Source organism: Sphaeramia orbicularis, unplaced genomic scaffold, assembly GCF_902148855.1.
Source record: "Sphaeramia orbicularis unplaced genomic scaffold, fSphaOr1.1, whole genome shotgun sequence".
Lineage (NCBI taxonomy): Eukaryota > Metazoa > Chordata > Actinopteri > Kurtiformes > Apogonidae > Sphaeramia > Sphaeramia orbicularis.
Window position 1 is genome coordinate 81,448 of NW_021941633.1, and position 14,625 is coordinate 96,072.

The window sequence follows — 14,625 nt, forward strand, 5'->3', positions numbered from 1 at the left end:
AGCCTCTTCAGTGAACCCATGTAAAGTAAGCCACCTCATCCAGGTCCACAGGGTGGTCTGTGAGGTATATGGGCCCTTTATGCTCGCGCTCGCCCTTGTGGCTCCTCCATCGTCCTGCAGGCAGGTAGATGTCCCTCTCCTGTTTCCCCGGTTCCAACACTGGAGCCACCAGAAGATCGTCCCCAATCAGGAACTGGGAGTCGATTTTATAGGCCACCTCATCATCATTGGCAATCCACCAGAGCGGCCTTATGATCGGATCCCCTGTGTCGAGAACCTCACCAGCCAGCTCCAGAACCCTCGGGGCCACCAGAGTCTCATGGAGCTGAGTGAACTTCTGCGCTATCTGTATCACCTGCATAGAAAACAGTACACAGTGTTCGTTAAATCCAGTGGAATAACTAACTCTATTCACTACAGAGGGTCTGCATGTGATGTCAGCGCTAGTGGAAATCACTGTGGCTCCGCCCACTGAGTGTCAGACAGAGGCAGATGAGTGACAGCGTTGGCTTCAATCCTGTCTAAACTGAAGAACAAGACTGAATCCAAAATGGGGCAGAGCTGTTGTGTTTGATTGTATTTTCAGGTTCTTAAAGCAGTGGGAGCTATTGTTTACAGACACCCAAAGACAAAGAAAAGAGAAGGAGATGGATCCACAAATCCAGGAAACCAAACCTAGATCTGTGGATCCTGTTTGGGCTCAGCTAACATTCACTGATGCTGTATTTTTGGGTCCAATCAGACCTGAAATGACCTGTTGTTTTGGCTAACGGTCCTTCTTAGTGCAGCTCTTGGTTTCATGATCAGATCTTTCCTGGTTTTTGTCTTCAGTTTGTGATTGTGAACCTTGTGCTCCTACATGATTAGTAAACTAACTGAAACTGAGGCCAACCTAGTTTTACAAATACGGAGGAACTGGAGAATAAAGCTACGACGGAGTATTAGGACCACAGAAGAAAAGAAAAACACTGGGCACTACCAGAAGAAAGTCAGAAAATATGGAGATAAAACCTGGAATTTAATTAGAATAAAGTTGAACACAAAAAGAATCACAATGTTATGAGAATAAAGTCGTAGTTATAAAAAAACTCATAATTTAACAAAAATGTCATTGGTTTATGAGATTAAAGTCGTCATATTCTGACAATAAAGCCATAATATTCTCAGAATGATGTGTTAATTTAAACCAGGTGGTGTAAATCTGCTAATTTCCCAGAATGCAGTGGTGCCCTGCTGGTCCACAGCAGTAGTATCTGTGTTGGATAAAGGACTGGATCTGAACTAGACTCAGTAAATCTGCTCAGTCCCAGTAGATCATGCATAGATTCACTGGGGTCAGTCCACGCTGGACTGGAAATGACCTTTGGATCAGCTGGTTCTGGGCCCTAGTTTTGGAGCCTTTGGATCAGCTGGTTCTGGGCCCTAGTTTTGGAGCCTTTGGATCAGCTGGTTCTGGGCCCTAGTTTTGGAGCCTTTGGATCAGCTGGTTCTGGGCCCTAGTTTTAGACCCTTTGGATCAGCTGGTTCTGGGCCCTAGTTTTGGAGCCTTTGGATCAGCTGGTTCTGGGCCCTAGTTTTAGACCCTTTGGATCAGCTGGTTCTGGGCCCTAGTTTTAGACCCTTTGGATCAGCTGGTTCTGGGCCCTAGTTTTAGACCCTTTGGATCAGCTGGTTCTGGGCCCTAGTTTTGGAGCCTTTGGATCAGCTGGTTCTGGGCCCTAGTTTTGGAGCCTTTGGATCAGCTGGTTCTGGGCCCTAGTTTTAGACCCTTTGGATCAGCTGGTTCTGGGCCCTAGTTTTGGAGCCTTTGGATCAGCTGGTTCTGGGCCCTAGTTTTAGACCCTTTGGATCAGCTGGTTCTGGGCCCTAGTTTTGGAGCCTTTGGATCAGCTGGTTCTGGGCCCTAGTTTTAGACCCTTTGGATCAGCTGGTTCTGGGCCCTAGTTTTGGAGCCTTTGGATCAGCTGGTTCTGGGCCCTAGTTTTGGAGCCTTTGGATCAGCTGGTTCTGGGCCCTAGTTTTAGACCCTTTGGATCAGCTGGTTCTGGGCCCTAGTTTTGGAGCCTTTGGATCAGCTGGTTCTGGGCCCTAGTTTTAGACCCTTTGGATCAGCTGGTTCTGGGCCCTAGTTTTGGAGCCTTTGGATCAGCTGGTTCTGGGCCCTAGTTTTGGACCCTGGTTGTCAGTCCTGATGAAACCATGTATATTAGTTTCAGGTCCAAATAGCGCTGACCCCCTCCCCCCTGGATCAGGTCTGGATCCTCCATTTGTGTCCACATGTCAGTGTTCATGGACCACTTGTTCTTTGGTAGCTGGTCCAGATCCATGTCCAGTCCAAATGTCCTTCATTTAATTTCAGATTTCCCATGGTCCTTTGCTCTGGCTGTGTTTACTGCTATACTCCGACATGTTGAGCAGGTTGGTTTAAGACACTCAGTCTGACTGAGAGGGGCGTGGCCTGGGGGGGACGTCACATATGTGCAGACCCTCTATGAAAACTATAAAACAGCATCAGTCAGAACAGTTTATTGACCAAAATATCAATTCAAATATTGGTATTTGTATCAGTCCAGAGTTTTCCAGTAGGTTGATCCCTTGACTAAACAGACCAACACAGGCTCATAAAACCACAGGAATAACCTACAAACACAAAATAGCTAATATAGCTAATATAACTAATATAGCTAATATAGCTAATATAACTAATATAGCTAATATATCTAATGTAACTAATATAACTAATATAGCTAATATAACTAATATAGTTAATATAACCAAAATAGCTAATATAACTAATATACCTAATATAGCTAATATAACTAATATAGCTAATATAACTAATATAACTAATATAGCTAATATAACTAATATAACTAATGTAGCTAATATAACTAAAATAGCTAATATAACTAATATAACTAATATAGCTAATATAACTAATATAACTAGTATAGCTAATATAACTAAAATAGCTAACATAACGAATATAGCTAATATAGCTAATATAACTAATATAGCCATTATAGCTAATATAACTAATATAGCTAATATAACTAAAATAGCTAACATAACGAATATAGCTAATATAGCTAATATAACTAATATAACTATTATAGCTAATACAACTAATGTAACTAATATAGCTAATATAACTAAAATAGCTAACATAACAAATATAGCTAATATAGCTAATATAACTAATATAACTAATATAGCTAATGTAACTAATATAGCTAATATAACTAATATAACTAAAAGTTAATATAACTAAAATAGCTAATATAACTAATATAGCTAATATAACTAATATAACTACTATAGCTAATATAGCTAGTATAACTAATATAACTACTATAGCTAATATAACTAATATAACTAATATAGCTAATATAACTACACTGAACAAAAACATAAATGCCACACTTTTGTTTTTGCTCCCCTTTTTCATGAGCTGAACTCAACAATCTAAAACTTTTTCTATGTACACAAAAGGCCTATTTCTCTCAAATATTGTTCATAAATTTGTCTAAATCTGTGTTAGTGAGCACTTCTCCTTTGTCCTTTGCTGAGATAATCCATCCACCTCACAGGTGTGGCAGATCCAGATGCTGATTAGACAGCAGGATTATTGCACAGGTGTGACTTAGGCTGGCCACAATAAAAGGCCACTCTAAAATGTGCACTTTTACTGTATTGGGTGGTCCAGGGGGGTCAGAAAACCAGTCAGTATTTGGTGTGACCACCATTTTCCTCGCACAGTCTTCTTCATGAATTCTCTGAAACAGCTTTGGAGATGGCTTATGGTAGAGAAATGAACATTCAGTTCACAGGCAAAAGCTCTGGTGGACATTCCTGAAGTCAGCATGACCAGTGCATATTCCCTCAAAACTTGTGACATCTGTGGTATTGTGCTGTGTGATAAAACCGCACATTTTGGAGTGGCCTTTTATTGTGGCCAGCCTAAGGCACACCTGTGCAAAAATCCTGCTGTCTAATCAGCATCTTGATATGCCACACCTGTGAGGTGGATGGATTATCTCAGCAAAGAAGAAGTGTTCACTAACACAAATTTAGACAGATTTGTGAACAATATTTGAGAGAAATAAACCTTGTGTGTACACAGAAAAAGTTTTAGATCTTTGAGTTCAGCTCATGAAAAATGGGAACAAAAACAAAAGTGGTGTGTTTATATTTTTGTTCAGTGTAACATAACTAATATAGCTAATATAACTAATATAACTACTATAGCTAATATAACTAATATAACTACTATAGCTAATGTAGCTAATATAGCTAATATAACTAATGTAACTAATATAACCTAGCTCTGGCTCCGTCTTTGTTTCTTGTACCAGTTGTTTCAAACTTCTACGAACGCACGATTCATGTACGAAGAGGGGTATGAACAGAGGGGGGAGGGACAAATGACAGTTGAGTTTGATAGACATATCACTGTTCAATCATTTGGAGTGGGCGCTCAAAATGATTGGATGGTGTTTTTTCAGTCCTGTCTGTTCCACAGGTGACTACATTTTTTTTTTATTTTTGTGTTAGAGCATTTAATTAATTGGTCGTAATCAGGCGTGAATGGGATTTTAAGCAATATAGTCAAAAGCGTTCCAGAAAAACATCTCCAGCCCGGTGTGACCATATGACCGGTCAGTTTGTTGGACTGTGGGAGCCCATGTCCATGTGCCTTGTGTTCTCACCTCATTGTCATAGGCCCACGGTGGGATGGAGAACTGCATAGCAGGCATGAAGGCCGACAGCTCCAACCATCGGATGTACAGCTCTCTGTCTGGAAGGCCACTTCTGTCACCTACAGCTCCTACAATACAATCCTGAGGTCAGAGGTCACGCTGACCAGTACAAATCTACCACAGATCAGATGTGAGCACTGTGTGTGTTGTGATCCAGACCTGCAGTGCGGTTGGGGTACGCATTCCCTCCGATCATATCAGGCAGCACAAACTGGTATCCCAGAATGCCGATGGTTAAAACAGTGGGGATGATGGACTTGAGGCCTAACTCGTAGCCCCACACCGAATCTCTGTCGATGATCCTGAAGAAGCAGGAGACGTCCTGGCTCTGGTAGCCCACCCTCAGCTCTGCGCGCTCGCTGAACGGGATGGCCATCTCTGCGTAGCGGCGGCTGAAGGTGGAGGGGTCGGACAGCGGGACCAGGGTGCTGAACTGACGGGGGAGGTAGCTGGTCTCTCCTGCGTCAAACTTGAAGGAGGTGACGTGGTAGCGGCTTTTGAGCGTTCGCAGATGTGAGGAATACCAGTCGCGGGCCTCTGGGTTGGTGAAGTCCAGGATTCCTCCAATACCGTTCCACCAGCGGACCAGAGCGGGCAGCTCACCGCCAGGTTCACGCACAAACATCCCCTTTTCCACGCCAACTCCGAAGTTCATGGAGTCATAGTTGATGAATGGATGCGTCCAGAGCGACACCTGAAAGCCGTCTTCCCTAAGTTTGTCAAACATACCGCTGGCGTTGGGGAACTTCTGCGGGTCAAAGTCAAATTCCCCGTAATCGGCAGTGTAGCGGTCGTCCAGCTCCAGATGGGAACAGGTGAAGCCGTGTGTGATGATGTCAGAGGCGTAGCGCAGCAGCTTCTCCTGGGTGATGGCGGTCTTGTGGATAGCCCACGTGGACCACACCGGGTGTTTGAAGACCTCAGTAGATGGAACCTTGACAGGTTTAGGAAAATACCGACGCACCTGAGCAAAACACAAAACACACTTCCTAGTTTTTTTGTTTCCGTCCGAGTATAAACAGAAAATTCAACCTGAGTTTGGATCCTCGAGCCCATGTGTGTTAGTTGGTGTTTCAGCACATTTAGTTCAGATCCAAACTGAGAATCAAAGCAGCTGGAACTGATACAAACCCAGTGGTTCTGAGAAGAGCAACATGATCATCTGAAATCAGCAGGGTTTGACAAACTCCTGCTTCTGAGTGGTGAATTACACCACTCTGCTTAGACGGCCTGATACACGTTATGATGTAAAGTATGAAAAGTATCAGACCCAAAAATAGGCTCATCACACCACTAGGGCTGTAAGAAAGTATGGGTTCTGCAATATATCACCAGATTTCATTTCACAATACTGTATGGATATTAAAAAGTACTGTATGGATATTTTCAGGTATTTATTCAAATGCAGATATTGTGGAGGTTCATTTTTGTTTGTTTTTCTTTTTTGTTTATATTGTATTTATTCTTATTTCACACTCTTTTATTCAATAATGTTCGTTCCTTTGTTGGGATTGAACTCAAATCCTGTTCTGATGTTAGTTGTGAACTAATAGAATCTGAACATTTGAACAGGATCTGAAACTGGAATGTGTGTAAAACGGAATTTCAGTTTGAACACAGTTTGAACATTTGCTGATAGAACATTAGATCCTGTTGGGATCAAATACAAATGTGTTTAGTATTTGGGCAGATTTCTGCTGGAATTCAATTCTTCAAGGAAATAATCATTTAAAAAAAGAAACATATAAAAAAAATTGCCTTTTGAACAGTATCATGATATATCATGATATATGGTATGGTGATCCTAGTTTTGTGATGTGTATGGTATCACTACAGTCTTGCTGATCCACAGCCTCCACACCACTTTGTGTTTTTAAACTGTACTGCTTCAGCTTGAACTGATGTAACTCAGTCTAGAGTTCAAACATGTGTTTTGGTGTTCAGTCATCAGCTGCATAAGTTTTTATCCAAACAGGCGACTGGAAACAAAGAATGTCCGGTAAGTTTATTGTGTTTTAAGGTTGAATTGAATTTAAAACCCCAACCCTACTGTCACCAACAGGGGGCAGCATTTCTCCAGGAAGTTGTGTCATTGCATTTCCTGTGGTCTGGTCTGCAGAAGGCTGGGCCAGGAGCGCTGAAGGCCAGAAACACAACAGCCACAGAGAATATGTGTGTTATCAGAAGTGAGTCAAACTAACTGGACTGTGGCAGGTGGAGGTGATAAAGAGGAAACAGATGGATGACACACCCAGGACCACATGGACTAGTGTTGACTTCAATGATGAGACCACTTGTTTTGGATTTCTTCTAGTTACAGAGTAACTTACCTGGATTTAATAACAGAGTAGAGGAATTTTGACTGAGATTGTGATTCAACCTCAAAAGACCAACATACATATATACATATATATATATATATATATATATATATACATATACATATATACATATATATATATATATATATATATATATATATATATATATATATATATATATATATATATATATATATATAATATAATATGTTGGCCACAAGCTTCTAATAGTTTTGGATTTTTTTCATAATAGTTTAGTTTTATTTAGTTTTGACTTTTTTTCTCTAATTCAGTTTGTTTGAATTCGTTTTTAGAGCAGGTTTGATAGTTTTTATTAATTTTCATTATTATAAGGAGGTTCTGTTTTTGTCTGTCTGTCTGTCCGTGTGCAAGATAACTCAAAAAGTTATGGATGGATTTGGATGAAAATTTAAGGAAATGTTGATACTGGCACAAGGAACAAATGATTACATTTTGGTGGTGATCAGGGGGAGGGGGCCACGGGGGGGGGCACTGATCTGCCTTAGTGATCTGCACTCACCGTGTGCTTTTCTAGTTTTCTAAATGCTTACTTTTAGTTTAGTTGTAGTTTAATTTTAGTTTAGTTTTAGTTGTAGTTTAGTTGTAGTTTAGTTGTAGTTCAGTGGTCTCTTTTCTCTTCTTCTCTGTGCTCCTATTCAAATCAATCCCAGACAGGACTCTGCTGCTTTAGTCTCCATGTTTCCAGGTAGAGTGGGGACCAGAAGACGACTGGAAACCACAGTGAACACAAGTGACGGAGCAAAAAGTGTCGTATGGAGACAGCACAGAAAACTGAGAGACAAAGAAATCCATTTAACATCAATCTGACATTGACAAAGACCAAAACGAAGGGAATTTGATCCAGAATTTGTATCCGTTTTAGTTAGTTTTGTAAACACACAATACAGTTTCAGTTAGTTATGTTTTTTTTTTTTCTTTTAATTATAGTTTTTATTTATTTCAGTTAACGAAAATGTTTTTCCAGTTCTAGTTTTGGTCATTCCGTTAGTTTCGTTAACAATAGTAACCTTGGTTGGTCAGATGGTCAGTTTTATGACCATTCTGGTGAATAATCTCCATATAACTATTGATGAAGTGTCTATCACCACATGGACCGAACCATTTGAACTTTGTTTAATGGTTCCTTTATTGAGTCTGTTTTGTCTTTTTGCCTGGTGCCGTGGTTCACTCAGACCTCAGCTGCAGAGAAAAAACTCCCTGAATCAAACTGTCAGATGGTCCAGCCGCCTGATTGGTCAGTCCCAGTCTGGTCCCTCCTCCCTGTCCACTAAACAGGTCCAGAGGATGGTTCCATCAGTTCTGAATAATGACTCCCATCCTGTAGGGGGTGAATTTCAGCTCCTTTCCTCTGGACGCAGGTTTTTAGTTCCAGGTTCAGGACACAGCGTTTATAAAAACAGCTGTTCCTGTCGCTGTCACTGAACTCAATAAAAAAACAGTGACATTGCACTTTACTAACTTATTTTAATCATTTATTCTATTTCTTTGCTCTATTTATTATTATTGTGACTTCAGATTTTTAAATTTTATGTTTTTATCCTGCTTTTTATCCCACATTGTTTTCATCTTTTCTGGTTTTTATTGTGTTTGATTGCATCTTGTTTTTATGTATTTGATCTGATTTATTTCTTTTATTCTTTTCCTTCTCCGTGCTGCTGTACTGATGAATGGTGGAACACTGAACACTGTTTGTCCTGTCTGGCAGCTCCTTCCAGTACCTGTCTAACATGTTCAATGTATGTCTTGTTGTAAAACCAAAGCAATCCCCTCGACTGCAAAACAAATCTACCTACGGGTACAAATAAAGGAACCTGGAACCACCGATCATTTCACTGACGTGGGCTTGTCTGATCAGAATTAAATCTGTGTGAATGTAACAATGCTGGAGAATTTTCATCTCAGGCATGTGTTTTTGGATAAATGACTTCACCAACTATAGTGTACATGTGACTGATCTCACCATCTGGACCTTAGGTGATGAACTAAATATGAATGTAAGGGTTTTAACGAGCTTCATTGGAAGATCCAATCACATATGCTGTCCCAGAGGGAAGGTCGAAGGTGCTGTTCTTAATGGTCATATACTGTTGACGGTGGTACGCTGTGTGTCATCTATACTCACCATGTATTTGTGAATAGAGGTGACGTCAGAACCCACACACACTCTGTAGCTGAGTTCCGGGAAGGGCTGCTGTCCCTCTGCCGGTCGGAACGGGGAGTCCCGGTATCGAGCCTGGAACCTCAGCGTCCTGTCCTTCTCCGACCAGCCCAGATGAAACGGTACAGAGTCATTAATCTTGATGGCAGTCGCATTTGATGACAGCCAATAGCGTTCCAGAATTCCTCCGAAAGCGTTTCGATTTGAGTACACGTCACTGGCTATGAAAGGCCTGGGTTCCTCCTCACCCTGAATCCATATAGGCCAATGCTGCGTGGCCAGCTCTGCGCCGCCGTACCAGTGAGACACATTATAGTCCATGGTGTGTTCCACCAGGTGCTTGTCTTGCAGCTCCTCCCATCGAACACGGTAACACATCACCGTGTTCTTTGGCCGCACTGTCTGGATAAAGAAGTTGAGTTTGCCAGAGTCCGAGCGAGCGCAGCTGAGAATATTTCCCTCCTTGGAGCAGGAGTCCAGATCCAGAGTGCCAGACCTGGGATAGTGTGTGAGCAGAAGGAACCACCACACAAAAGAAAGGTTTTACTGGGACGGAACAGAGCAAACACCACGTCACATTTGTGCTGGAAGTGAACCAACAGTGGCTTTAAAGTGTAATGGAACAACAAGTTTAGAAGTGAAAGGCCACAGCTGATGTCACCTCATGACCTTGGAATCATTTTCGACACCAACCTCAGTTTTGAACAACACATCAGACAGGTCACTAAAACTTCCTTCTGTCACCTCAAGAACATCGCCCGTCTCCGTCCATCTCTCTCCCTCCCTGCAGCTGAAACACTCATTCATGCGTTTATCACCTCCAGACTCGACTACTGCAATAGCCTCCTCTGTGGTGTACCCTCTGAACTCCTCAATAAACCGCAGCTCATTCAGAACTCTGCCGCTCGCCTCCTCACCCACACCCGATCACGTGTACACATCACCCCCTAGGGCTGCTCGATTATAGGAAAAAAAAATAATCACGATTATTTTAGCAATAATTGAAATCACGATTATTAAAAACGATTATTTGTTAACCTTAAAGTTGTTTATTTTTTTCTTGCAAAACAATGTAAAATATACTCCTTAAACATAAATAAAGCTTTTAACCACTAAAACAAAGTATGTTCACTTTTGTACGAAACAAAAAAATCTTTGAATGCAAATAAGTGTACTGTAAATTCAAGTATGTTTCCTTTTGTAAACAAATAGTGCATTGGAATTAAACTGCTATAGACTTGCCATAGAACTGTAGCAATAAAAAAAAAACCTCACGTAAAGTGCAAATTATAAATTTAAGTATTTTCAATGTAGTATGAAACAGTAAATTCAGTGACGTGCCGTGAGGTTTCAGTTCAGGCCTTCTGTTTACATCAGCCATCTGGAATAGGCACGTTAGGGTTATACGGGTTAGCGTTAGGTTAATACGGGAGTTACAGCGTAAAGAGATTCGGAGACTGAAGATTGCATTGCGGGCGAAGTTGTAAACGGACTTGTTTTTATGTGTTTTAGTTTTTCATAAGATTCTGATAAAGGTGGCGGTGGTTAAACTTTAGATGGTCACAAAGGTTTGTTGTGTTAGCAGTCGGTGCGGACACAACTACCAAACACTTTTTGCACGTGATGTGTTTTTGCTCTTCGTCTTCTTCATCAAACCCAAAGTGACTCCATACAATTGAATTGGACTTGCCTTTTTTGTTTACCAAGCACTTCTGCTGTGATTCTCCTGCTGTTTTTCCAGACCACTGGTCCAACTGTCCTCTTGGGGTGGACCTGCCGGCTAGCAGCAGCAGTAGCTTAGAGGGGGGCGGGGCAGAGCAGCTCATGGTAGCTTGCGTGCGCGTGAATTAAAACAACTCAAAATTAATAATTGTTTTTTCTCGATTACATAATTTTTGTAATCGTTGCGTGTAATAATCGAAATCGTAATTGAATTTTGATTAATTGCACAGCCCTATCACCCCCATCCTCCAACACCTCCACTGGCTCCTGTCAAACACAGAATAACATTCAAGATCCTCCTCCTCACCCACAAAGCCCTCCATCCTCCCACCTCATTGACCTCCTTCAGCCCCATGCCCCCTCCCGCACCCTCTGGTCCTCCTCTGCTCACCTCCTCACCCCACCATTAAAAGCCAAGCACCGAACCTGGGGGGACAGAGCTTTCTCCATCGCAGCTCCAACCCTCTGGAACTCCCTCCCACCTTCTATCCGACACTGCTCCGACCCCAACACCTTCAAATCCCTTTTAAAAACTCATTTATTTAAAACTGCTTTTAATGTTTAATCTTAATGTTTAACAGTTTTATTTTCGTATACCTGCCTTTTGCACCTGTTTTTATCTGTTTTTAATATGTCTGTTTCTGCTTTTATCTGCTGCATGTAAAGTGTCTGAGTTATATGAAAAGCGCTGTACAAATAAAATGTATTATTATTATTAGGCCTGTAACGGTACACGTACTGAACCAAACCGTTTGGGTACACATCTGTTCGGTTCGGTCCACAGCTGAACCCAAACGGCACAGTATGATGAGAAAAAGAAACGAAAGACGTCATTCGACGCGGAACTTTAAATCCGTGCAAGTTTCACACGTACTTAATAAAGGAGCACACATTGACCCAAAATATGAAATAGCAGCTGATATAAGGTTAAAAAAAAACAACAAATCTGATGTGAACCTGAAGGGAACAGACTGCAGACCCTCCAGCATCAGTCCAGTCCAGTTTGGATCAGTTCAGGTTCAGGTGAAAGACAACAACCAGGAAAGAGACGGAGAGAAGACGGACGGTGTTTGGCCCCAAGGAACTACGGTAGTTCTAAAACACTGACACTAGCTCTGTCTGTGTGTGTGTGTGTGTGTGTGTGTGTGTGTGTGTGTGTGTGTGTGTGTGTGTCTGTCTGTCACATGCTGTATAACAGAGGAATAAATAGAACGTTGAAAGTATGTAAAATTTCACTTTCGTTTCACGACAGCGTTCGTTACGTTAGTTATGGACCGCACCCCCAGGTATAGAACTGCACACCCCACCACCCCACCCCCCGGCTCCGACAAAAAACAAAAAAAAAAGAAAAAAAAAATACCCCGTGCACACACACACACACACACACACACACACACACACACACAAATACACACAGTGTCCTAAACAGTTTGTTCTCTGTCCTAAAATAAATCCTGTGGTTCATTTTGTTGTCAGTGTTTCTCTTCAGTTTGTTTCAACAGAACACCAGTTTACCCTCTTGTTAATGTTGCACTTCATGTGGAATTTTTATGTTATTTTTATGTAGAACGTGAACTGACAGAACTGGGATTAGATTTTTCTTGTTTGTTTGAAACTCCCTTTCAGGGAAAAGTGCAATACTAATGTTTCAAATACATTTAGTGATATTAATAATTTATTATATTTTCTATTTGATTTATAGCAGCAGAATTATATTATTCCTGTTTTTCTATATTATATTGTCTCCAAAAATTGGGGGAAAAATGTTTAAAAAAATTCATAAATGCATTAATAGACATTTTGAGGGGTTTTCTTTCTTCCCGTACCGAACCGGAAAAAAAACGAACCGTGGCTTTGAAAACCGAAAACGTACCAAACCGAAAATTTTGTGTACCGTAACAGGCCTAATTATTATTATTATTATTATTATTATTATTATTATTACAAACATTTTAAGACAGTATCATCAGAAACTGAATAATTACTAAAGTAACTAATCAAACAGTAACTGCAACATCAGTCTGTGCCATTCTGAGGTTGAAAACGGCTGAAATTCAAAATATTTAAGAGGATTCATTTGCAGAAATAGTAGTAGAAGTAGTTTGGGTATTTTTTAAATACTAGTTTATGTTTTCCTTGAAAAACACACTAGTAGAATAAAACTCAAATCCTGATCACCACTCATAATATCGCCCACAACTGCAAGATGAGTTTTTCAACAACTCATAGTCCTACCTGACTGTTTTTGGAGCAGATTTCTGTGCCTGTATGACAGTGGGCCAGTGTGTGTACAGCGTTTTACTGCCAGTATAACGGGCACTCCAACTGTTCTGTCATGTGTCCACTGCAGCTTTCATGGTGATTTAATACAAAAAGAAATACATGTAAAGTTGCTTCAAGCACTCTTTCTCACTGTCCACTAAGGTGTGGGCTAGAGTTTACATTAAACCAAATACCAAATCAAACCATGTACAACATTGTATCACAGGTGTCAAACTTGACTCTGACGATACTCCCTAGTGCAGGCCTGTCAAACTTATTCTGGTTCAGTTCCATATTTAGCCCAGTTTGATCTGCAGTGGGCCAGACCAGTAAAATAATGACTGAATAACCTTTAAACAATGACAAATCCAAGTTTTTAATTTTGTTTTAGTTTAAAAAATCCCATTTAAATTATGAAAATATTTACATTTTACAAAAAAGATGTGAATAACTTGAAAAAACTGAAATTTCATTGGAAAAATGTGTACAATTTGAACACTATTCTGCCTGGACTTCTTATTTCTACATGTACATTTACACACAGTGTTCCATAAACATTTGGGAACAGGCAGAATATTGTTCAAATGTTGGAGTTTGAACTAAAATTTGAACAATTTCTCCAATATTCCATCTGTTATTATTCTGAACACAACTGCAGATCCCAGTGGATCCATAAATGCACCAAACATTTAGGAACAGACAGAATATTGTTCAAACTGCACATTTCAGGTTGTTCATCTGTTTTTATTTATGTATTTATTTGCATTTTATTGTGAAAGAATAGTTTTGTAAATGTAAATATTTTCACAGTGTAATCTTATTTTTTCACTTAAATTTTTTCCACATAATTTTTCACAGTAAATGTGTGTTTGTCATTCTTTCTGGGTTATTGTGTTGTTCTTTTGACTGTAGATCACATTGGTCTGTATGTGGAACCAGAACCAAAAGGATTTGTTCAACCTGGACTGTTCAGGTTCATTTGTGCACTTTCATCCTGCAGGGCCGCAATGGAACCTTTGGGGGGGGGGCAGTTTTGGACCCCAGGACTCATGTTTGACACCTGTGCCCTAGTGGAACAAAATCAGACAAAGCAGAACCCGTAAATGAGACTGTAGGAACTCCATTCCCCTTGTGTGGTGATGACGCCCAAAGCTGGTCTGACCACTGAAAATAAACATTAAAGAAGAAGAAGAAAAAAAGAGCGACACTGGACCCTAATGAGTTCAAGTCTATCACGTTCCCAAATAGGTGCAATTTATTTTTTTAAGGCCAAGTCTGCCACACCACCAGGAAATGTGATTTCCTTCATGTTGCCTTGGCAGTAAACTACTCAGACATTAGTTGCTCTATCAGTCTGTTT

General features: G+C 40.6%; 1 protein-coding gene across 1 annotated transcript in view; it reads right to left on the reverse strand.

The window, feature by feature from the left end:
• LOC115416629 (myogenesis-regulating glycosidase-like) overlaps positions 1-14,625 on the reverse strand; it is a 24,773-nt gene continuing 10,148 nt past the window's right edge. The window contains exons 3-6 of the mRNA XM_030130465.1: positions 9,246-9,777; positions 4,920-5,724; positions 4,710-4,828; positions 1-355 (exon numbers count right to left, since the gene is read on the reverse strand). Coding sequence (XP_029986325.1) covers positions 8-355; positions 4,710-4,828; positions 4,920-5,724; positions 9,246-9,777 — 1,804 coding nt within the window. The 3' untranslated portion in view covers positions 1-7. The remainder of the gene's footprint in view (positions 356-4,709; positions 4,829-4,919; positions 5,725-9,245; positions 9,778-14,625) is intronic.